Below are 24,459 nucleotides of genomic sequence, written 5' to 3'. Positions count from 1 at the left end.
AAGAAAGGGATAAGGCTGAAACTACTAATCCTCATGTTGAATCTCATCTAATTGAATTAGAGAAATGGCTTCTGAGTCTGTACCCAAAGTGCTTCACTCCTAGGATTAAGAATCCCCTGACCTAATTGAATACGTAGAGTGCCATCCACGACTCTTATGATTCCAAATTGTAACCTAATGTCGCCTAGCCTCTAGGCACGACCCTACTTGGCAGCGTTTGCGCCTTTAACTGCATAGGAGCTTACTATTATCATCTATACAATAGCCAAAATATATATATTCTCAACATTGCTTCCCAAGTCTGCAATTATACATCATCACGCCCGAAAGAAAATCAAATGTTTGGGACTTTGAGTTGGTGACTGCAACAATACATATAACCTAAAGGTACACAGATCTCCCGACTTCTTTGGTGATTAACTAACTACTTAGTCAATTAACTCGTTAAGAACAACAAATTCATTTAAAAACAGCAAAGAATAAAATACAGAAGAAACATAACTTTTCAAATGAAGAAAAAAATGAGTGAAACCTGGATAATTTCTCACCTTGATTGAAGAAAGAGATGAACCAAATCTCCTTGCGAAATATGTTAATTCAATCACAGTAAAAATCCAAGGAGAGATAGTTGAGGCGGCTAACTTTTACTTTACAGAGAGAGAGTGAGAGAAGCTAATGATTCAAAACTAGGGTTGAATTATTTGAACAGTAGATTTGCCGAATATTGTGTTTGCCAACTTTGTGTCATCAAGCACTGCGAAACCTGACAAATGAAATTTGCCAATCGTTTGCCATTGATGAAACAAACAACGGCAAATTAATATTTTCTCGCTAGTTAGTTTGCCGGTAAATTTTGAAGTGGGAAAATATTTCCCATTATATATTTGCCGCTCAATTGGGAAAATTTAACAAGCACGCCCTTACTAAAATTTTAACAAACACACACCTTAGAATACTCCTTATGTTACTTCTCTTCGCATTGTATTACGTAAATGACTTTGTCATCATCAGAGTTATCTTCAATGATAATTGAGTTTTGTGGCCCTTGGTGGAGTGCCGTAAACAACGACACCTCGGAGAGGTTGAACGGTTGGGCGTCATAGGATCATCGTTGCACTAGTCAAAAAAAAAAAAAAGAGAAAAAACCCCACCACCCATATTATGCCACGTCATTGGTGAAATAAATGAATAAAACCAATCTCACTCTCTTCTTCTTCTTCTTCCACCAATCTCTCCCGCCTTCTTTTCTTTTCACCCAATGACGATATGTTCATCCTCATTCTCCGAATCTAATTCCAACACCAAGGCATGGATCGTGCATGGTTTGTTAGCTAGTGCTGCAATAGCAGCAGCAGCAGCAAGTGCTTATATATTACATGGGCGACAAACTAAGTTTCGAACTAGAGTTGTTGGAATTATACCAGCTCGTTTCGCTTCTTCAAGATTTCAAGGCAAACCATTAGTCCATATCCTTGGTAAACCCATGATCCAGGTACACACGACATCTTTAATGGGCTTTTCCTTGATTTGTATAATGTATTTGTTGAAATGTCTAAAAGGACTTTACAATGCATTTTTTGTAGAGGACATGGGAAAGAGCAAAATTGGCAACTACATTGGACAATGTTGGTATGTTTCACCATTCATTGCAGAGTGTATTTGGTTTGTCTATTGAATTTAATTACAATTTATTCTTTGCATTAGTTGTGGCAACGGACGATGAAAAGATTGCGGAATGCTGTCGGGGGTTTGGAGCAGATGTGATAATGACATCAGAATCTTGCAGAAATGGTAGGGTAATTTTGTTAATTGAAGGTCTGTTCATTTGTAATTGTAATTTTACCATATTTGTTTGATTTGTAGGTACTGAACGTTGCAATGAAGCACTTCTAAAGCTTCAGAAGAAGTATGATATCGTTGTCAATATTCAGGGTGATGAGCCTCTTATTGAACCTGAGATAATAGATGGTATCGTGAAATCACTTCAGGTAGTTACATATTTTCCAATTTGCATTAGTTTAGCTTTACTAAGAATAAAAATGAGCTCGTTACCTAGTAAGCAAATTGTAGTTCGATTCTCGGTGTATCTGTCCCTGTCTTTCTCCATCTTAGTACTGGTGCTGTTTTGTCAGAAATAGCTTCCCTCTCCCCACTGTGATGATGTATGACAAACACAAAAGTTTCCATAGCTTACTTTTGCTTGTGGAGAAGGTGATATTTTGGTAGATTCTTTTGGTGTAGTGTAGATAAAGATGTGAAATTGTTTTGATTTCACTAGGAACGTTTACGTGATTTCCTTATTCATCATTCTTGAGCTTTGCAAAATATCAGAAACAAACAGGAAAATGTCCCTTTACTCTCTCTCTCTCACCTTCTGTTTCTAAAAACATTTCTAGCTCTGTTTTGAAATTCACACAGGGAATCAATAAGAACCTTTTAAGCATCTTTAAATCTTTTGAAGGTCCATCTCTAAGGATGCTGATGTTGTCACCCTTGTCACTATTGAAAGGTTTTATTGATCCTCTCTCTAAAAACAAACTCTCCACCATTCTGGAGTAATATTGACAAGATGCTGATTAGTACTGGGGGAAAAGGGAAAATGGGTAAAACCTTACGACACCCAAATATTAGAACTGATTCTCTAAAAAAAAGTAGAAGCAAAAGATGATACAACCTCAGAGCAAACATGAAGTCTCCACTTGCTTCAAGTCTCCCCATAAACTCTTAAATAATGGGAAACGGAAGAGGACCTAATAAATCATTAAATCTTGTGAAATTTATTCAGATACCTAAAATACAAAGTTGATATAGTTCTGCAAAATGCCAGCCATGTTTGCTCACATGGTGGACGTTTACATTTTCTTTCTTTCCTACATTCCCACTTTTCTTGTGTTGGGAGTTTGGCTATTTAGTTTAGGATGGTCTTAATGTTTCTCAGTTGATGGATTGTACAGGGAGCCCCTGATGCTGTGTTCAGCACTGCTGTAACATCTCTAAAACCTGAAGACGCACATGATCCAAACAGGGTGAAATGTGTAGTGGACAATTATGGTTATGCAATCTATTTCTCAAGGGGACTAATCCCTTTTAACAAGTGAGATGTGTTGTCTATGTCAGTTCAGATTTAACCTTAAATATCTTCTCAGATATGCAAAATTACATGTATTAACCATTTACTTAATCATCAGGTCAGGAAAAGTCAATCCAAACTTCCCATATTTACTACATCTAGGCATCCAGGTATGGTTTTTATATCTTTTGTGGGCAGCATTTCCTAAAAGTATTATAGCATAACTCAGGTATTAATACTATGCAGTCATATGTTTCTTCCTATTGTTGTATTATTTTTCCAGAGCTACGATACAAAGTTCTTAAGGATATATCCAGAGCTTCCACCAACTCCGTTGCAACTAGAAGAAGATTTAGAACAGCTTAAAGTCCTCGAAAATGGGTACAAAATGAAGGTACTTTAAGATATTGCAGAATTTCTTTTTTCATGTCAGTTCTTGTTTTTTGCTTGTTCAAATACTGAACGTGGCGCTGCCTTCCTTTTGATAATTGTATAAAAATCATGTCCTTGAACCATAAACACCTTTTTTGGTTTAAGTAATCTTTATGATAGATAGATAGTCCAAAGCACAAAGGTATAAGTTGTGACTCTGTGAGTAAGTAACATTAACAGAGGCCCCCTTTCTGATTTAGACGCTAAAAAGGTGTCTACAGAGGCTCCCTTCCCAATACAAGAAAACCAACATTAGCAAGCTCATTACATTAGACCAATGCAGCACCAAGTCTTTGAATAAGTAATTCCTTCTCTATATTTTAGATGACATCTAATGCCAAAGAAGGCCTTTCACTTCTAGAGCAGTATTTTGAACTGATAGTGCCTTATTTCTAATGTTCTTGTCTTGCACAGCACTCATATGGCAGCATAAGGCTGTATATTCTGTATCTTGAACCCAAATGTACCCCTTCTTCTTCTTCTTAGCCAATTAGAAAGCAGGTCCTATAGAGAGGCCACTTTTGTTAGAATTGGGAAGGCCCTAGCCATTGGCAGCATCAGAGAAGTCCACACTTCCAAAGCATAAAGAGATGGCTAGTGGTTTCCTCTAGCAGGTCACACGTAGAGCAAATTGGAGAGACAACAGTCCCTTTATGTATTAGAGTACAGCAGTCAAATACTGCCTCAAGTGACCTCCCAAAAGAAGATTTTTACCTTTAGGGGTATTGAGACTTCCCAAACCAATTTAATAGGAAAAGGAGTAGGTGTGGTATCCGCTTACAAGCTTTTTTACCTAGTTCTTCGTATGACTCCTTTCCATAAGCCACATCCATAAGACTGTGTCTATCTTCATGTTCATATGCTTTATGTTTGTAACTACTCATTTAGGTTCACACGTTCAGTATCTCTTTTTTACTTTTTGTTTCTTACTTATCTTTATGTTTTTGTTGTTTTAAAAGAGCTATTGCCTTCTACTAATTCATACCACTGGTGACTAGTGTTTCTTTTTCTAATTATCAAATTAGAAAAGTAAGAAAGAGATTTGTTACTCTTACTCAAGTACTAGTATTGTTCATAGTTTTCCCCAATGTAGAAAAACTTCTTAAATTCTGTACCTCTTCTGTTTCAGGTGATCAAGGTTAACCATGACGCTCATGGTGTTGACACTCCTGAAGATGTTGAGAAGATAGAATCTCTGATGCGTCAAAGAAACATTTCTTAATCTGTAGAAGTGAACAAAGTTACTGTGAGGAAAGGACTCTGTATATCGGCCGAATCCATGCCCTCAGTTCTACTTCTGGTATCTTACTGTAATAAAATTTCCGACATTTTCTTTTTCTTCTTATTGTTTTTTTTTTTTTTTTTTTTTCCCTGTAATCAAGTGATGGGGTGATGTGTTAGATGCATAGGTGGTTTTCCAGATTTCCGGTGGAATTCAGACATTCCGTTCGGAATCGTGAACACTGGTTTGATGTAGTTATTGCTAGTGATTCAAAATTGTGAACATGTGTATGGTTATAACTTTTAAACAATATATAAAATTATAAACGATAATTAAGTAATACTGCAAGAGGGAAAACTTGTATGAGTAAAATATTGGCATAACAGTGATTGGGAGTACATTCTATGTCCATTTCTTTTAGTCATGAACTTCCCTTAAAATGGAATTCAGAAACCATGCTCGTGAGGCCCTAAAGAGTTAAACCAAGTATTGTCAGAACAAGAGAAGACTTAGAATCTCTAGTAAATTTGTGTATTCCTGTTTTAGTTGGTTAAGACGTTGTTTTAATGGGGAGGCTCATGATCTTGCAAGATGGGCTGCAAGCATGTTTGACATGAGCACTCTGCCACACTGTTGTTCAGACTCTAATTGTACTCCTATTTTATTATGATATATATTAAGTATGGATTAGCCAAAAAAAAAGGTAGTGCAATAAACGAAATAATAAGGAACAGGAAATCTGGTTAGATGGGTCTAGACGGGTTATAAAGCCTCTGGTGATAGATAAGGTTGGCTACCTACCTTGAGGAATCAAAGGAGATGTTAGAGTGAGTATCTACTCACAGATTTTGTGGATTGTTACATCTACTGACTGTTTGACACTGGTGTTGCTTGATATGAGCTGTAGCGTAATCCAAGTGAACTATGCGTTTTGCTATCTGGTTTTTCATTGCGGATTACCCCCAACTATGATATCTATGATTTCGTAGTATGACTGTCATCAGACAGTTGCAAATTTTGCAATTCCGCTGGACAGTTGCGTTACATAGATCTTCTGATTTGTTCCAAGCCTTCTGATTTGTATCTAGAGTGGAGGGCCTATGCACAGTGATGTTTTCCCCATCCGAGATTGTAGAATACTAATATTTGCCCATGCCGTACGACACAGATACGCTCGCCTTCGACACTCCTAACGCATATCTGTCTCCTGTATGACACAGATACGCGCGCTTTTGACGCCCTACCCCCTCTCTACTTATGTTTCTAGATCCCAACAGCCCATAAAAGTTCAGTTAAAAAATAGTTCAGGCCTTTTTTGGGTGGGGTGGGTGAGGTGAGAAAAACTTTTAAACTCACCAAAACAAAACTTGTTAACAGAAAAACATTTTAGTGGCTAAGATTAGGTGGTGGCACGATCAGGTATCATTTTGTGAGGTGGAATTTGTCCACCCACTCCACCTTTTTTTGTTATATAGAGTTTTTTTCTAGACTTGAACACCGAGTCATTTTGATGTCTAATGACATTTGAGAAAAGTAAGTGACACCATCACTTATGTTTGGCTGACACCATCACTTATGTTTGGCACTTGCATTGATACCCATTTGTTAAACAAGAAATAGGCCAAAAAACCCGATTTCCAATTTTAATCATGGTTTAAGACAGCTAGGTTTTGAAACCATTGATAAGGATATTTTTTGGCTTATAAATACTAGAAAAACCATATTTCACGTTTTAATTATTAACAAGGACAGACTTAATTTTTTTATTTTTTACTTTTTTCAATTTTACCCTTTTATGTTTGGTATGGATTGACGTCTGTGCATACTTTGTATACCAAGAGGTGGTATGCACTAATACTTGTGCATACCATTTTCTTTGTGATGTTTGGTATACACTGACGTCTGTGCATACCTCGTATACCAAGAGGCGGTATGCACTAACACTTGTGCATACAATTTTCTTTGTGATGTTTGGTATGCATGAATCTGTACATACTATTTTCTTTGTGATGTTTGCTATGCACTGACATCTGTGCATACATAAAGTGGTATGCACCAATACCTGTGCATACTAGGGTACTATTGGTTTTTTCGGACAAAAATCAACTACTGTCTTTGAGAGTATTTTTGAATTGAAGGTGGGTTTTTTGATTAGTTATTTCACAATTTTGTACTTTTCAGTTTTGCCCCCTTTTTTAGATGGGAATGCCCTTCTCATGTTGCAGATCATCCAAGCTAAAAATCAGACGGTTTTCCTATGAAGATTATTTTTTAATTTTAGTACTTTTAGTCGTTTTAGACCATGTTCTGCGTTACCTTTTTCAACTTCTTTGAAGATATAAGCAATTAGTAATTTGATTTCAGGGCGTGACGTGTACATCATGTCATCATCCATTTCAAAAGTGTGAACGCGTATGGCTATATCAAATGGACCTACATGATATTCCAATTTAATGTCATGTCACATGACACTGCATTTGTACCATTCCATTGCCATCTATTGCTGGACCTTTAAACTTGCTATAAGAGGTTAATTGATAAACTTAAGAAACTGAGATATTGGCACATCATAAGATTTGCATTAAAGACATTCTCTTCTTACAGTTCTAGTTATAGACTAGATAGTACAGTCTAATAGCCACATTAGAGAAATATAAGTAAATGGATTGAAAATACGAACTTAAACACCCCTACGAAAGCACTCAAAGAAGAAGAGGATTAAGGACACTGTGGATTGATTGCAATAGAAGAATCATGTGTAATATTACGCCCACGCAGCCAGCAAGAAGAGCTCCACTGACATGATTGCAGAACTTAGGAGTTTCATTACAAATGGGGAGCCAACCTGCATGTGAGTTTCCTTTTTTCCCAATGTAAGCGATTGCCAAGGTCGCAGAAATGCTTGAAGTGAGTAACATTGTAATAATCTAGAACAAACACAAACCAACATTATTCATTATCTAATATCAATATATCATTAACCTTAAAGTTATAACTAGGAAAAGACGAAACTAAGTTTTTGCTGCTTATTTACCAAATCTAGAGCCACAGTAATAAGCCCAAGCATGCTCTTTGTAGGAGGAAAAAGAAGAACAAGGGTATAGACGCTTCCGATAGCATTTGCAATAACAAAGAACCTATACACAAAGATTTCCATTTTCAGTTCTTGACATTAAGAGATGACAATATGATAATTCAGGAAACTTACACGAAAGCAGGGGTATTATCAAATTTTGCTTCAAAGGACAAGTTCAAGACAATGGTAGTTTCATGACTTGTAACCATGACTATGGCTGCTGATAAGGTTGCACAGAATGCTAGGAGCCTTAAGAGAAAGATATAAAATTTCATGCTCTTTGCCATGGTTGTGAGTTTGAATGAAGAGGTAATCAGTTACTGTGACTATATATATGTGAGGTGCAATGTGTTAGGAAGGCAGATAGCTAGGTGTACTTGTTTGGTCAACTTCTTTATATTCGAGTGATTTTTTATACACCTCAATGTTGGATTGCAAATTTGCAAGATAGCCATTTGGATACATGAATAACAGTTTGCCACATTCATGAAAAGAAGACAGGTTCTTTGATCCCAATAATCCATCATCTGGACTCTGGAGTATAAGATAATTCTTTATGTCACATATACTTGTATAGTAGTTGAGAACTCTCAACGGTTATCACCTTTCTTCCCACTTAATCTGGTACTCTAGTCCAATTAAAACCACATGGAGGTGTAAAGTCATATTTAGGAAATAATGGTGTGATAGGGACACCAGTCATTGAAATTGAAATTTCTAGATATAAAACCTGAAATGTCACGAAATTTTGGACATAACAAGCTGTTTGGATTCTGGAACTTGGTAGAAAAAAAAAAATGAAGAGCAGCCCCAGAGATTCTCCGCCACCCGGGTGGGAATCACAAAAACAAGAGGCTAACTCAGACTCCCCTCCTCCACCCGGGTTCGAGTCCAACGAAAACAACACCAAAAACAATTCCCCATCTCAAAAACAATCATCCACTTTAGTAGTAGTAGTAGACTCCAACAAAAAAAATTATTCTCCGTCCCAACACTCCCCTCTGCCACCTGGATCTTCTCCATGCCAGCAGCACGTTGACTCACCCTCCTCCTCCCAATGCCAACCTCAATCTTCGGTACAGGACTCTGGTATTCCAACACGTGGTCAGTATTTTAACTAGTTTCTGTTTCACAAAATATGAGGATGTATATTATGTATAAACATGCCCACTGGACTCTGGTGGACCAACTCATAGTTATATATATATATATATATATATATATATATATATATATATATATATATATATATATATATATATATATATAGTGTTGGAATATCTAGAGTAGAGGCCATGACTGCAGAGAATGAAGTGTTGGAAGTATTCAGTGGACATACTTTTTTATATAGCGTGATGAAATGACGAAGATCAATAGGATGTTTTTCTTGTTCATTTTATCCTTTGGAACCAACATTATGGTGGAGTGTTGGAAGGAAGCACGTGTACTATGAGGAAGATCCTTGCATGTTTATGTACTGACATTTAATTAGAATTTTTTTACCACCTGAATTTAATGAAGAAGCTATATGAGATTGTGACATTAATAAAGGAAGGAGACCATCGTAACCTAGTTCTTTTAAATGTTGTAAATTCTCCTTTGGATGGCTTTCAAGATATACAGTAACGCGGATCTGCTCCTATACATTATCCTGGCAATTTCGTCGTAGTTTCATCATGTCATCATATTGTCTCTTTTGTGTAATTTTTGGTGATTGTATTTGATGACGTTTGAAGGTTTTATCTCTTTAGTGATATTCTCTCATCATTTGAAGTCTGAATACAAATGATTTAATGCAGAAGTGGGTCAAATGATCTGTGGAGTCTGTCGCAGTCTGATTTCTTACCCGAAAGGAGCTGGACGTGTTAAATGTCCAGGATGTCAGACAGTCAATCATGTACTAGAGGGTATGTTATCTTCATTCACTCAGCAGCAGCTAATGTGTAGCTCATGGCATTTTTAATCGAGTTTTTGATTGATAAATTACATTTCGTCTTGCCTAAAAATAGCGTTTGGTATTTTTCTCAAGTATCATGTTCATCGTAAAATAGTCCAACTGTCAATAGTTGTTTGTTAGTTTGTAGTCTGGACCTGAGCTGTATAAATAAGGTTTAGCTTGAATGATTTGGTATAATGGCCATAAGCCCATAAGACTCTTGTTGTATGCCATCCTTCACCACATTCGTCTATTTTAATCCGGTGCACATAAGGTATGTATTTGGTTGAAGTCCTCACAAAAGCAAAAACTTTCCTTCATAGCCTCTTGTGCTACCTGTTCTGAGTTAGCCTAGTCTTTTCAAATTACAACTTACAAACCTGTGTTGCACAAATAAGATGGGAAAGACTGTCTATAGCTAAAATGGATGATGTTTGAATGCAGTTTTGTTTTGAAATGCAAGTTTGAATTATATTACTGAAGTCACTCACAGATCACCTTGCTCCCTTGGGAGTCAAAATGCGCAAAATCCAATGCGAGCTAATGAAAGGTGTCCAAAAACAAAGAAGGTTTACAAGATCACAGTGTACCAATTGAAATTTCACCCATCTAGAAATAGATGCCCTAAATGAAAATCGAAGAAAAGCTTCTTTATCTTAATTAGACCGTTAGTTGTTGCGTTCTTTGCGGTCAAAGTTGGCCACTCTTTCGACCTGTCTTTGTTAAGTACTTGGTTTGGGAGACATGGGGAAGAATAGGAGAGTTTGTGGAACAGAGTTATTGTTTTCCATTGTATGCAAAGGTACTCTGGGTGGAAAGGTGAGTAGGTCCGGATGCTGTAGGGGTACAGTGATTTGATAGCTATTTTGAATGTTCTTACGTTATAAGATGGGGATCAGGTGCAGTCAGGTCAAGAGACAAGATTCTTTTTTTTTGGTGGACCATTGGTTGGGTAACATGCCTATTGTATTTTCTTTCCTTCTATTAGTATAATTGTCTGCCTCTGGAGGGCGTTATCTGGATTGCACAGTTAGATCTAACAAGTCAATTTTTTTGGTACTGATCTCTAGTGTCCTGGGAAGAAACCCCCTACCAGATCCTTGTATTTTGGCAGCTTTGCTTGGCATTCAACTGCTGCTAGTAGTAGTTTGCATATCACTGCCTTTCCATGTTCTTTTTTTTTTGGGGTCCCAAGGTTCCTTCTAAGATTGTAATTATTATTTATTTATTTATTATTATTATTATTTTCGCTCAATGCACTGCCTTAAAGGGTATATTTACCCAAGATAACCTTTCAGAGTGTCAAAACTTCATTGGCAATTTCTGTCAGCTGCGTTGGAGGGATGGGAGTCGGTTAACCATGTGTAACCTGTCTTATTTCTTCGTGTATTTCGAATGCGTCTCTTCTGTAGTAGGGTGTATCTTGGGTGTTTATGTGTTTATTATTTAATACCATGCTTTGATTTTCAGTTTTCACGTAAGCCTTTTCTACAACTATCTGCACTGAGAGTTAAATGCATCATTCTTGTGTTGCCATGAGGTACAAGTATGAGATCTTATTAGGTTTACTTTCATTTATGTCCTGCCTGTTAGATACCTTGACCTTTTTTTTCTTAATAAATTTGTAGGGATGTTTTTCTGTTGCCTTCTTTCTGTCATTTAGCATATTTCGTGTTTGGGTTCAAAGAAGAAAAGAAAGAAGATCAAATATAAGAAACAATAATATATTGGAATAAGTTAGCTTGGCAAATTAAAAATAGTAATTAGGGCTTTTAAATGGATTATACATACCCGTGTTTCAAATCATTTAATATAATCTTGGATTTCTGGAGGTTTTCTTTTGTAATTGCTTGTCTCTTGGATAAGATATATCTCTTACTTTATTGAGAAGAAAACAAACCACATTTGTGTAATTATGTTTAGATCTTAGGTCACGGCCCACCCTTAATTGGATATTAGGCTTTGGTCCCTTGACCATTGACCCTTTTGACCATCACTTCTCCCATCCAAAGGTTTTCAATGGTGCAAATGCCCTCATGTGCATCGCGTGTTAGGTGGGCCACAAATTATCTGGTGGGCCAAAACCAAAAAGCTCTAAAGATTTTTTAAGTTGTTTTATTCCTCCATAAAAAAAATGAACGGCTAACTGAGCTATACTAGTATTAATGCCTTAATGGGTGCAACTAAAAGTTCACAGTCAATATAACTCCACATCAAGCAAGCCATGGTTCAAATGCATTTAATATGGATAAACATTGTTAATTATCAAAAAACATGGATAAACATTGTTCTAGTTAGCTCAATCTTGAAATTTAATATATTGATGAATGAGAACTTGTAATATGTATAATCTTGATTTTCTAGTATTGTTAATTAGGAATGTAAGCCTGCCGCTCTACCATTGGCGTTCTATGTTATTTAACATGGCACCTTTCCTAGCACAAGTATCATCACTGAAAATCCCCCGGGCTTGATGGGTTTCCCATTGAGTTCTATAAGAGGTGTTGGGAGACCATTCGTGTTGATTTCATGAGTATGGTCGAGGATTTTTTTGACACGGGATTCTTAGCGCATCATCTAAATAACACTTTCATTACGTTAATTCCCAAAGTGACTGATGTCGACGATATAAGTGATTTGAGGCCTATAAGTCTGGTTGGGAGTGCTTACAAGATTATTTCCAAGTCTATGGCCCTAAGGCTTAAGAAGGTTCCGCACAAAGTGATATCTCAAGAACAAAGAGTGTTTATTCATGATAGGCAAATTCTAGACGGTATCCTTATTGCGAATAAGGCAATTGATGATAGACGGAGAGGTGATAGCTCTGGAGTTGTGTGTAAAATAGATTTAACCAAGGCTTATGACCATGTTAACTGGAAGTTTTTGGATTATATTTTGAGGACGGGTTTTGGAGTGAAGTGGAGAAAATGGGTTCGGAAATGTATCTCTACAGTGTCTTTTTCTGTACTTGTTAATGGTTCCTCAGCTGGCTTTTTTAAGAATTCTAAGGGATCTGGCAGGGAGATCCAATTTACCCTCTTCTTTTTATCCTGGTTGTGGAAGTCTTAGGTAGGATGATTTTGAGAGCGAATTCCTTGGAGGTTCTTGATGGCTTTTGTGTTAGGCATGACAGGGTTCGCATCTCTCACCTCCAGATTTGCTGATTATACTTTAGTTTTCTTGGGACCTTAGGTGGATCAAATTAGATGGTTGAGAGGCATCCTTTGTTGTTTTGAGGCTATGTCGGGGCTGCAGGTGAACTTGTCTAAGAGTAAGATTTATGGTGTAGGCAATATTTCTAGTCTCGGTGATTTAGCTACGGTTTTGGGGTGTCAAGCTGATTCCTTCCTTTGTACTTACTTGGGGTTGCCCCTTGGAGCAAATTCACGGTCTAAATTCATTTGGGACCCGGTCATTGAAAGAGTTCAGAAGAAATTGGCAAGTTGGAAGTGTAGATATTTATCAAAAGGGGGGCGATTAGTCCTCATTAAAAACACCCTGGCTAGTCTCCCTGTCTATTTTATGTCTCTTTTCGTCATTCCCAAAAGTGTTGCGAATAGGATTGAAGAAATTATGAAGAACTTTCTCTGGGATGATTTGGACGAGCAACATCACTATCACTTGGGTAGGTGGGAGTTGTGTTGTTTGGCTAAGAAGAACGAGGGTTTAGGTCTTTGAGACATGAATAGTTTTAATCAAGCTTGGCTGGGTAAGTGGTTGTTGTGATTTGGAGAGGAACGTCAGAGTTTGTGGAGAAGAGTGATTGTGTCCCCCTACGGGGAAACTCATTTCGGATGGGATAGTGGTTCAGTTTGTATCTCTTATGGTTGTGGGGTTTGGAGAGGAATCCTTAATGTTTTTCCTATGTTTCTGAAAGGTATCCGATATAAATTAGGGCGTGGTGATAAGATTCTGTTTTGGGAAGATAGTTGGTTAGAGGGAGGTTCACTTGCTAACGGTTATTCCTTGTTGTTTGGCTTGTCTAGCTTCAAAGGTAAACCGGTTACAAATTGCATGGTTAGGACTGAGGTTGGCATATCGTGGAATCTAGGTCTTCGCAGAGCTCTGAATGACTGGGAGATCAATGAGTTAGCTTCCCTTATGGCTAGGCTTGATGCGCTACCTTCTGTGACGCAAAACTGTGATAAGAGTGGTACCCGAGCAAGAAAGGTATTTTCTCTGTTAAGTATTTTATTTCAGCATTCCTACTTGGTCAAATTCTCATAATCATTGTGCTCCTATTCCCTCTTTTCCCAGTCTAGTCATATGGGGAGCTAAAGTCCCCACCAAGATATCTTTCTTTGTTTAGACAATCTTCTTAGAGCGTATTCTTACCATTGATAATCTTCGGAAGTGTAAAAAAAATATTGTTAACTATTGTCAATTGTGTAGGAAAGATGGTGAATCTGTAAATCATGTGTTGTTGGGGTGTCCTTTTTCTTGGAACATTTGGTCTTCTTTCCAATTAGAGTCTTGTTTTTATTGGGTGAGTCCTGGGCGAGTGGTGGATTTGTTGAAGGGTTGGGGTCATGGTCATTTTACGCAATCGTCTTTGGAGCTTATTACCATTTGCTATTCTATGGGGTATTTGGATTGAGCGAAATTGTCGACACTTTGAAGGCGTTTCCGCATCTAAGCAGGAGCTTATTATATCTATTAAGGTTTTATTATTTCAATGGTTTAAGATTTTTAAAGAGTTTAGGAGTATCCCTTTTGAGTATTTTGTGGTGAGATGGGATAGACTTTTGTATTTAGAAGTAGAATAATTTGTAGTTCTCGGGTTAGCCTCCGGCTATGTTTTTAGTTTTATTTTGTTTCTTTGTAATAGTAGGCTTTCTCGGCCTACTTTCTTTTCACTTTTAGTGAGATTTCAACTTTACCGAACAAAAAAAAAATCATCACTGAAAAACGTTTCCCTCTAGAAATGTTGACCCATTGTCAATATGTCCTTTGAGGTGTTACCAACTTTTTTAATTTTTATTTTACTGTGTATTTTTTCATTTAGGTATAACCAACTTAAAACGTTTTTTAGAATTTTCAGGTTTTGGCCCATCTGATAATATGGTAATTAGGTTTCGGCCCACCTATTTGTGCCATTAAAAAACTTTAGATGGGAGAAGTAACGGTTGATGAGGTCAACAATCAGTCAATGAGCCAAAGCCTATCCAATTAAGGGTGGGCCATGACCTAAATACCCTATTATTACATGGGCCAAAAACTAAAAAACCCTTATCTATAGATCTTACATAGCCATTAGTTATGGAGGATAATGCGCTGTTGTCTAGTGTTTGGTGAATAGTATTTCGGTTCTTTGGGCTTGACATCTGGTGATTCCTGTGCGACAAAGACATGCCTACTTTTAGTATGACCCTTTCTTTGGTTTTTCTTTCATTGAAATAATCCTGGATAGAAGTTGGAATGATACTTGGGTAGGTAATGCTCCTCTTGGAGACCAAAATGGTGCATTATTTAGCTTAGTCAGAAAGGGAAGATTTACTCTCGGAATACATAGTGATGGACACATGGCAGTGATGGTATGTTATCTTACAGTGGGGTCTGCAATTCTTTCTTGCGCTCTTATGGTTACTAACCGTAATGAGGGTATGAGTTGAGGTGGTGGATTTGGGATAGGCACAAGAAATTCACCATGAAGTCCTTCTACCTAGTCTTGCCCAAGCAACATGCCTTGGAGTAGCTACAAGCTCACGAGCTTGTGGAGCATTTGACCTTTTCCCTTACATGATGAATTGGTGCAGTTCTATTGGGGAAACCCCGATTTCATTATCATTTTAAACTTTCTGTTTGAGGCTTATTCCAAAAATATTCACATCAACTTGTGTATGCATGTGCTTGTTACAACTGCTATATGACTGTTACACTGTAAAACCAAATCAAACTATTACGCTGTTAATGTACTTTCCTTTCATGCAGCTCAGCAAGTTGGACTTGTCAAGTGTGGGAGTTGTTCGGTGTTGTTGATGTACAAATACGAATCTTCATCAGTTAGGTGTTCGTGTTGTCGTTCTGTGACACAAATTGGAGTAAGCTGTTCATGTTGTTGTTGTTGTGGTTGTTGTCGTCTTCGTTTTTGTTTTTATTTGCCTTTTTCTTTTGTGTGTGTGTGATTTTGCATGAGTCATGATTATAAATTTCTTGGATTCATGTGATGAATGACACACCATGTGGCACAGTGCTATACATGATAAATGACCTAGAAGGCTTCAGTTCTCCCTCTCTTTTCTTATCGACATCTACAACTGAATTCTTGCAAAATGAGTACCCATCTGAGGAAACTTATGGTTGAGTTGCGGACTTTTAGCTAGCTAAGCAGCTTGAGAAGAATGGCACCTGATTCACCAAATTTTGAGGTCTAACTTAACTAGTCCATGGATTAAAACTTCTCGTGCTAAATTTTGAAGCACGATATAATGTAACGTGAGAATAGATATTAGGTCGCGAGGATGCAATTTTATGACAATACACCAATTTGTTGTCTGCTTCGGTGGAGTGAGGATAGATGTTTCTACCTTGACATATGCATATCAAAACTATCTCTACCTGCATTCAGATATTCTGCTTTGCTGTTCTCTGATCGTGTATTTTTTGTAGGTGGACAACAAACGGCCCCTGATTTCTGTGCAGCAAGTCCACTCTCCATCTCGTAACACTGTGCAGTAGTACACACCATATGCTGGCGAATGAGCTAAGTAACAGTGCCGCAGCTTCAAAATGAATGGGGTTAGTACCACTGCTTGGGTTGGGTTGGAATAGATTTAAGATGCCCTGTGAACTATCATGCTCTATCTCAGAAATTGATGATTGCAATTTATGTGCAAAATTAAATTGTCTTTCTTAGTTTTTTTACACATGCTGATGGTAAGGTCAGAATTATATCTTACTGAGTTCAATCATCAGTTTGCATGTAAGTTGTTGCTGTGTCCAGACTGAATATCAGGGACTGTTGGATATGTCAACCCTCTCCATGTGCAGTTAGTTCAGTCCTCCTACTAAGATCCAAGAATTTGCAAAATCTCGTAGTCTAATTATGGATGAGACAGTTGTTAAATGATGATTCTAGCAATTGATTTTGCATTTCTTTGACAGTTACCGTGCTTTTCTTGTTATTAGAAATGAAAATAAAAAATTTAAAGTGAACGATCTTGAACTTGGAGATGGGACCCTGAATGTTAGATTAAGCCACTTTTAGCTTTGCATGGGTCAGCCTGTCAGACGTACTGTCATTGCTTTTTCACAATTATCTTACATACATTGTCATTTTGTTGGATTAAGGTGTCTGTAGTGTATCTGCAGTAGTACACATTTGGTTTAGCAGTAGTGGGTTGAACCATCCATATTAGGAGCATTTAATGGTGGATTGATATGTTGAATGAGACTAATAAGCTAATTTTTGGAGCTGTTAGATATCATCTATCACATGTTTCAATTTCTTGTTAGCCGTGCCCAGGTTCCTAGCAGATGTTGATTCTAGGTTAACATTAGACCCTAGCTGACAGTTGACAGGCAACTCTACTTTCAAGGATAAACCTCTGGATCAGACGATATAGTCTCTGTCGTGTTGTGTTTTTAAACTATATTCAATTCTCATTTATTTATGTCTTCTGATTCACACTTAGTAGAGAGAATTCAAGTTCTCAGTGAGGATTTTTTGTTGCTGTTGGGTTTTAGGTCTGCCACTTTTGCTTGATAATCTGCTCTCTTTGCACACCAAGTTGAGGATAACTACCTGGAAAGGTCAAATTCTAATTTCTAGTGGAAAGGTCAAATTCCCCCCCTCTCATATCTAGAACACTCCTTCTCAAAATTCAGTTGGCTGTACATGTTTAACTAGCACATGAAGCAAAAAACAATGTCAGGTACGTATGTACAAGTACACAACATGTTCCCTTGTCCATTATTAAACCAGTTGACTCGGTACAATTAAAAATCTAGTTTGCATATGGGTACCCTAGTTTACTAATGCGTGATTCTTATTCTTACATTATTTGACAAACTGTGATTTATACCAAAAGAAAAAAGTCGACTCCTTTGAGCCTATTAATATCCACATCTCAACGGCCCAATTTCGTACAACTCATTCCATCACGGCTATTCCCAGTGCTCTTATTAGTATATATATTTTTTTGAAGAAAGATGGTTCACAGAAAGCATGCATTAACTGTTCTCTTCTCTGTCAAGTGCCAACCTCCCTCTTCTTTATCATACCCCTTCCTGCAACAGCACAACCTACTTGCCCAGCAGATTATAGTGGTCTTAGTGTTTGTTCAGTCAGATTTATTTATCGACTAGGACATGTAGTGTATCCTGTATGTTGCAACCAACTAAATCCGCTTAGTGATTATGATGCAGCAGTGTGCTTGTGTTATACCTTCTACAATAACGTAGTCAATGATGTATCTCCCGTTGACGACTACACAGGAAATGTCCAACAGGTTCTTGAACTCTGCAGAAAGAGTCTCCCAGATGGTTTCCTGTGTCACTCCAGCTAAAATGTTACACATCTCCGTCCAAAATGTTGCAAGCATCCTATGTCTTTGGAGTGTTAGATGGACGTATTGCTTCTTTGCCAATATGTATTATTTGCAGTGTTGTGGTTTGGTTGTTTAATCGCCAATAAATGGATGTATACCATTTGAATTAAGTTGTTTGGTTGTTAGTCTCTACTCTCTACTACTGTTTCTCTACTTATATATAAACAACGAGCAGCCTTATTTTTGTACCAGCTTTTTCAGTTCCAATAATTTAACCTTTCATGCCAACCTCAATGCTCGGGATGGGAGTCTGGTATTCCAACCCGTGGTGACTGGTGAGTGGCTGTTTTAGAATATAACAGCTTTGGCATTTTAGAAAATTTAAGTACTTTGGCAGTTACTTTAGGCCTTTAGGTACAGTATCAAAATACCAAGCTAGCTGGATTTGTTTAAAAGCTTGTAATGAACTTACTTGTGTTGCCATGAGGCGCAAGTATGAGTTCTTATAATATATAATGTTTGCGTTCATTTATGTCCTGCTTGTTAGATAAGTTAACTATTTTGAATTGTCCCTTTTCCCCTCTTAGATCTAGAACACTCACTCTCAAAACTCAGACCATTCATGCTTACTGGAGCTGAATAAACTGAGTTTTAAGTGCGTAACTAGCCATTTGGCCCGGCCTATGGCCGGACTTGCTACATAGATAGCTAATGACTCAAAAACCTACAATCCACTTGAATAAATAATATATGTATATTGATAGCTAATTATTCACTGCTTATAAATATATATATATACTTTGTTTAATGGGTTTATGTTTTTCTAATTTTTTTTGAAGTATTATTGTCATAAATAACACAATGAAATGAAGAAAATAAGGGCCACATTTTGACATATACTTTATAGGGAATTGAAGAGATGAAGAAAACCTGGAAATTTGATTCCATAATAAGAACAAATTAAACCAAATAATAGGAACTCTACTAATTGGAAATTGACCTAGTGAGTCATGACAAAGACGTAAATCTTGGGCAACAAATCTTTAACAATTCTGATATACTTGGAAAACGTTATATAACCACCCAACAAAGTGATTATCTTTAAAGCACAGATCTTAGAGTTGTAAAAACGTATAATAATATATATCTGAAGCAAAGTGATTATCTTACCTTGTGGAAGAACTTACCATGGGGAAGAACTTTATTTGGTGGGTGGTGAGGTTGAAGATCGAATGACACTGATCGAATAGGCATTGAGAGAGTAGGTAAGGCTAAGTTCAAATTAAACAGGTGGCACGTCCACGTGACATGAAATAAAAATCATACTGTTGGAATAGTTGTATTTAATTCCCAGAAATTATAAGCTGCTCAAAAAATTTCATGGAAATTAATTTGGAAATAGAAGATTACATTTTGTCGGACAGGAGTTGCATATATCACTAAATGAAATGAAAAACACAATGTAAGGAGGAACCTTGAATCCTGCCTGACATGAAAATATCCAAGTTCAAACTTAGTCGGGGTGCCATCCACATGACCTGAAACAGTAATTTATGTTAGAATAGCTATATTTGCCTTGGAAATGAGAAGTCGTCTAAAAATTTTACTTCAAATTCACTTGAAAATAGAAAATTAAATAATGTTGGACAGGGGTTCCATACATTTCTAAATGAGATGAAAAGCGTAATCTAAGGAGGAACCTTGAACCCCTTTATATCCTAAAATTATTTAAAAAAAAATGGGCATCATAATTTTGGTCATTAACCACTCCAAATCATCTATTTAGGCATTTAGCCACTTGGTAGGAAGATGACATTGTCTACTGAAGTGCGCTAGGACTCTTTTCAATATGTCGTTTTCGATATATAAGCTTCATCTTATATATATCACTGTACAGTAACATAGAATTATGTCTCTTTTGTTCTACCAATCCACAATTCAAAAAAAAAAAAAAAATGTAATTCCTCAAATTCACACAAATTCTCCATTTATCTTCATCAAGACTATCAATATATATTATCAATATAGATAAATCTCTCCACTGATATATTTATAGCTATCATATTTTATGATCTCAAGCAATACCGCGTACTATTGATATGGGGAGTTGTAGTCTATCCTTTTAAGATGCTAATAAATCAGTTTCACTTAAAGGATAAAAATGTCATTCTTACATCAATATGTTCATACCTTATGAGGCTGGAGAATCATATGGTAATGGGAATACTAATTAGGAACATCCAGTAGATGGCGCTCTAATTTATAATTACAAAGAACTTGATTATCAGCAATGTTCAATACTCCCTCAATCCAATTAAACTAACCATCAGCTGAGTATATCTCATCGTGGTTCCAGCCTACACGGCTGCCATAGTTGTTTCCAGCTCCTTTCTAAGGATTTAGGCATGGTTGAGAAGAGTAGCACTTGGTAGCGATCCATTATAAAAAAATCTGAATAAAACAATCAATCTAAATGCACCGTTATATACCCCATTTGAAGCCTCATAATATATTACAACACTAATTGCTTATTATGTAATTTTTTACTTTTTTGAAAGCCATGCTAATAATGTGGCCTATGAGTGTCAAAGAAATTAAACAATCTACTAAAACTTGAGTCCAAATACCAAAGTTTAACTATAAAAAAAAAAACACACAATTAAAACCCCAAAAGCAAAGACCCAACTTTTAAATTGCATAGAAATAAAATTCTAAAAAGCTTCTAAGCAATAAGAACAATATGCTAAAACGCATAATACCTTCTATCTAATCAACTAATCCAACCGTAAGATTAACAATTATCTTTATCTAACACCCACATAGGCGAAGAACCAAATGAATTGTGGCGTCTTCCTTAATATTGTAGTCGTCCAAACCGCTGGAAGGCTCAAGCCGCATCGCACCGTAGATGAGCCTTTGCGACCTTATATGTATTCCCTCCCGCTCTTCAATCATTTCTTGCACATTTTGAGCAATTATAAGATCCATCCCTCTGCAATTAATCAATTTACCGAAGGCACCCTAATGAATATTTGCATCTTTGTCACTTCTCAAATTCAATGTCCGTCGTCCTTGAAAAATGTAAGTCTGCTAAAGTCATATCATTCTCCAGCTCCACCTTGTCAAGCCAGAGTTTTCGTTTGCCAATTGGGATCCCCACCATGCTTTCAATCAGGAACTTGACATTCAGAACCGTAAACCATCTTTTCACTTTAAGACTAAAAGTTCTATTTTTTTCAGTAGTAACCGATATTAGCATTGTATCTCCCAAACGAAAGACTGCATAAATTGTTGACCCTCCCTCAATGTTATAACTTGCAATCGTTCGACCATTATCCAGTTCTTCTCCTAAGTAGAAAAGCACTTGTTGGCCAACAGAGATACCCTCCTTGTTCTGTATCTTGCGCTTGATAATAAGGACTGTGTCCCTCATACCCACATCAAGTGTTATTGGCTTCCCAGTCTGCAACATCTTTACATGTATTTTTGTTGAATCCTCGAATCCGAAAGACACCGATGATTGAGCCATTCTTTATGTCATAATCAACAACCTTTTGCTCATTGCAAGCCAATCTCCGAAAAAGACGGACTCTTCTTGATTTACCATAGATATACCTTCCAATTTTGAAAATTTAGTTCTCACGTTTTGGATTGTGTCGGACTTCTTCACCTCTCTATGCGGTTTTAACCACAATACCTTTAATAACCATGCCAGAAATCAAAATACAATAAAATCAGTATTTTGCTTAAAAAGTCGTCCACACAAAATTTATAGAGTTAATCAAAGTTGAGGCTTGCAGTACAGAACCCCCCTGAAAGAGGAGTAGTTACTGAGCTAATCATGTGCGGTATCTTAAAGATTCTGGTGTATCTTGTGATTCCCACTCCCAGCCTCATTAACGCCCTCTTTTATTTAATTTTACCCTGATCAACAACATTGATACGTTTTGCTAATAAATTCAGGAAGGACAACCCATAAACCAAAGAGAGATCCTCCATTCAAAAAACGGAAAGTTGAGCCAACTCAAGGTATGGGCATATGTCAGATTTTAATCTCTTGTAGAAAGTTGATAATGATGTTGTTACTTACTTGATGTCTTTGCTTTTTCCCTTCTTCACCCATTGCCACCCCATCATCTTGGCTTAACGACTCTTCTGCGAGTCTACCTAAGTCTATGTTTAAGTCAGCGATGTCTTCAACACATACTGGCAAGGGCAGATTCTCAGTCTCACCGGTACCATCTCCACCAGAGAAGTCAAGGCCTTCAGAATCTCCCTTTTGCAATTCTTTAAAGGGTCAAATATGACTATACACTTTCATTTCATCCCAAACTTATAGGATCACCCTGTGCATAATGAAGAATCTATCCTAGATGGGAAATTTGTTCCAGTCATCCACTACTATACACTACAAAGATGGAATCGTTAACCTACATGTGTTCTACAGGTAAAGAATAAAAATGGTGTTTCAAAGACTACCTACCGAATGCAAACTTTTCCCAGGGCTGAGCCTCTGGTATATTGGAGAAGAAGGTTGAGATTTCTCAAACTCAGAGAACTTTACTGCCGCCAAATGACATACGTTTTCTGTTTTTAAACAATTTTTGCTATAATTATCACTCTGAAAGTCTGAATCAAATAATTTCAAATAAATGATACAAGTATACAATGCAATATCCTTACTGAAATAGTATAGTAGTACACACGCAAAATTCTATAATTGAACAAAATCAGGTGACTTGGTCAAGTCAATGATCTTTTGACTGACCCAACTGTTTCTTTTCTTCTTTCTACGGAATGAATTAATCATGCAGTCAAAAGATGGTGTCCGAATATCTATAACCTCAACCTTAGGTGTAGTGAGAAGACTCGTAGCAGGTGGTGGTTGATTTTTGTCAGCAAATAATGGAGTCTGTTGACACTTATTTGGTGCTCAACTGTCTTAACGGAGCCTGAGTTACTGGATAACGGTGTCTTCACAGGGGTATCAATAAGAGAATAGTAGAGTCTACCATCGACATGACTACCAGTAGATAAGTCATTTGGTAGAGCTGATTTCAGTATAATGAAGTCCACTGGTGGACAACCTACTTCTGTCAGTCAACCCAAGGATGTCTCTGTTTTGGACCCAAGCATCTGCCTGATCTCCACCTAGGGAGAACGGATCTCCTGTCTGTCTTACTGCATCATTTTTGTCCAAATTCAGTGTGTCATGTACCGTCTTTACACTATTATGATTATAACCTGGTATGCTGCCCATTGATATATCACCGCTCCTACAGTCCTGTTGGGACCTCCATTTTCGATATCTTCATCTACATCATCCAAATCATTATCTTCCAGTTCATCCAGTCACCCGTGTAGCATGGAAGTTCATCCATTGGATAAAATTGGACTTTCATTTGCCCGCAAACTTGAGGAACCAACAAAAGTATTCTTCATGTATTTTGTAGAAAAGAAGTTCCCCGTGAGCTTCAATTTGGACAATAAAAGCAAAAGAGTGAAACCGCTTTAATCGGTTTATTCTTAAGCAAAGCGATAAAGTAGGCATAATAACTTTATTTAAAACCTACTATTAGAAGTTTTACCTCTGCGGGGTGGAAGAGTGAGTATCGCGGTAATGCATAAAGCTTGATCTTACCCACTATCCCAGAGAGGGATTTCAAACTCACAGTAGCCTTCCTCACAGCCAAGGACTCCGTTCATTCCGTTGGGTGTTGCCAGGCCCATTCAAACTTCAAAGTATCATATGAGATAAGTACTTTGGAACTTGCTTGTCTATTAGTACAAATGTTGAACACTTGAACCGTACATTCATTTGTCCATCATGCAACGGATAATGACCACACTTTATTCAGAGCAAGAAATGAGGAGAGCAACAATATATATCACAAAGTGGGAGATCTCAGTCATTCAAGCAGAAAATAACTATAGACCCATGAAGGCAGAAGTAGAATTAACTCTTCCATTGGAGTCCAGGTTTTCTTTTCTTTAAAAAAAAAAATAGTTTGGCCCAGAAGCTTATCCAGGGGTTCAAATTCTGACTTCACAATAGGATGCAGATGCAATATAAAGATAATGTCTAATGCTTCATTCCTTCAAGGACGCCCATGAGAGGGAAATGGACCCCCCCACTCCCCACCACCATGAGGGGCGGATGAGCGGATGAGCAGAAGAATTCCTTAATCAGGAATATCTTTATATTCTTCAGAACTATTCAGAATGTCCATTGGA

At 37.2% G+C, this 24,459-nt stretch overlaps 4 protein-coding genes across 14 annotated transcripts; 2 read left to right on the top strand and 2 right to left on the bottom strand.

The window, feature by feature from the left end:
- Positions 1–994: 994 nt before the first annotated feature.
- CKS (Nucleotide-diphospho-sugar transferases superfamily protein) lies at positions 995–5,064 on the top strand. Its single transcript, XM_086583993.1, has 8 exons — positions 995–1,492; positions 1,584–1,629; positions 1,705–1,791; positions 1,864–1,988; positions 2,955–3,094; positions 3,189–3,240; positions 3,354–3,464; positions 4,632–5,064. The coding sequence occupies exons 1-8, from the start codon at positions 1,259–1,261 to the stop codon at positions 4,722–4,724; spliced, it is 888 nt and encodes a 295-aa protein (XP_086440119.1). The 5' UTR covers positions 995–1,258; the 3' UTR covers positions 4,725–5,064.
- Positions 5,065–7,283: 2,219 nt separating this feature from the next.
- LOC147476303 (CASP-like protein 1C2) lies at positions 7,284–8,114 on the bottom strand. Its single transcript, XM_086583215.1, has 3 exons — positions 7,933–8,114; positions 7,759–7,861; positions 7,284–7,651 (listed from the first exon to the last, which is right to left on the bottom strand). Exons 1-3 carry the CDS (start codon positions 8,085–8,087, stop codon positions 7,427–7,429), a joined length of 483 nt encoding a protein of 160 aa, XP_086439341.1. The 5' UTR covers positions 8,088–8,114; the 3' UTR covers positions 7,284–7,426.
- A 445-nt stretch (positions 8,115–8,559) lies between these two features.
- On the top strand, positions 8,560–18,473 carry LOC147476302 (uncharacterized). 11 transcript variants are annotated; one of them, XR_015208132.1, is made up of 6 exons: positions 8,561–8,904; positions 9,600–9,707; positions 15,668–15,777; positions 16,346–16,474; positions 17,423–17,488; positions 18,173–18,473. XR_015208132.1 is itself a non-coding variant. In XM_086583213.1 (4 exons), the coding sequence occupies exons 1-4, from the start codon at positions 8,598–8,600 to the stop codon at positions 16,412–16,414; spliced, it is 594 nt and encodes a 197-aa protein (XP_086439339.1). In that variant the 5' UTR covers positions 8,560–8,597; the 3' UTR covers positions 16,415–16,839. The 11 variants fall into 11 exon arrangements, 1 of the variants encoding a protein (XP_086439339.1); XR_015208129.1 differs by having other exon boundaries at positions 18,107–18,473; XR_015208128.1 differs by having other exon boundaries at positions 18,104–18,473.
- Positions 18,474–21,268: 2,795 nt separating this feature from the next.
- LOC147476301 (uncharacterized) lies at positions 21,269–21,754 on the bottom strand. The gene has a single exon (XM_086585690.1). It carries the CDS (start codon positions 21,752–21,754, stop codon positions 21,269–21,271), a length of 486 nt encoding a protein of 161 aa, XP_086441816.1.
- Positions 21,755–24,459: the final 2,705 nt, after the last annotated feature.

This window comes from Coptis chinensis, chromosome 9, assembly GCF_015680905.1.
Source record: "Coptis chinensis isolate HL-2020 chromosome 9, ASM1568090v1, whole genome shotgun sequence".
In the NCBI taxonomy this organism is placed as follows: domain Eukaryota; kingdom Viridiplantae; phylum Streptophyta; class Magnoliopsida; order Ranunculales; family Ranunculaceae; genus Coptis; species Coptis chinensis.
This window is presented reverse-complemented; position numbering and strand designations above follow the sequence as displayed.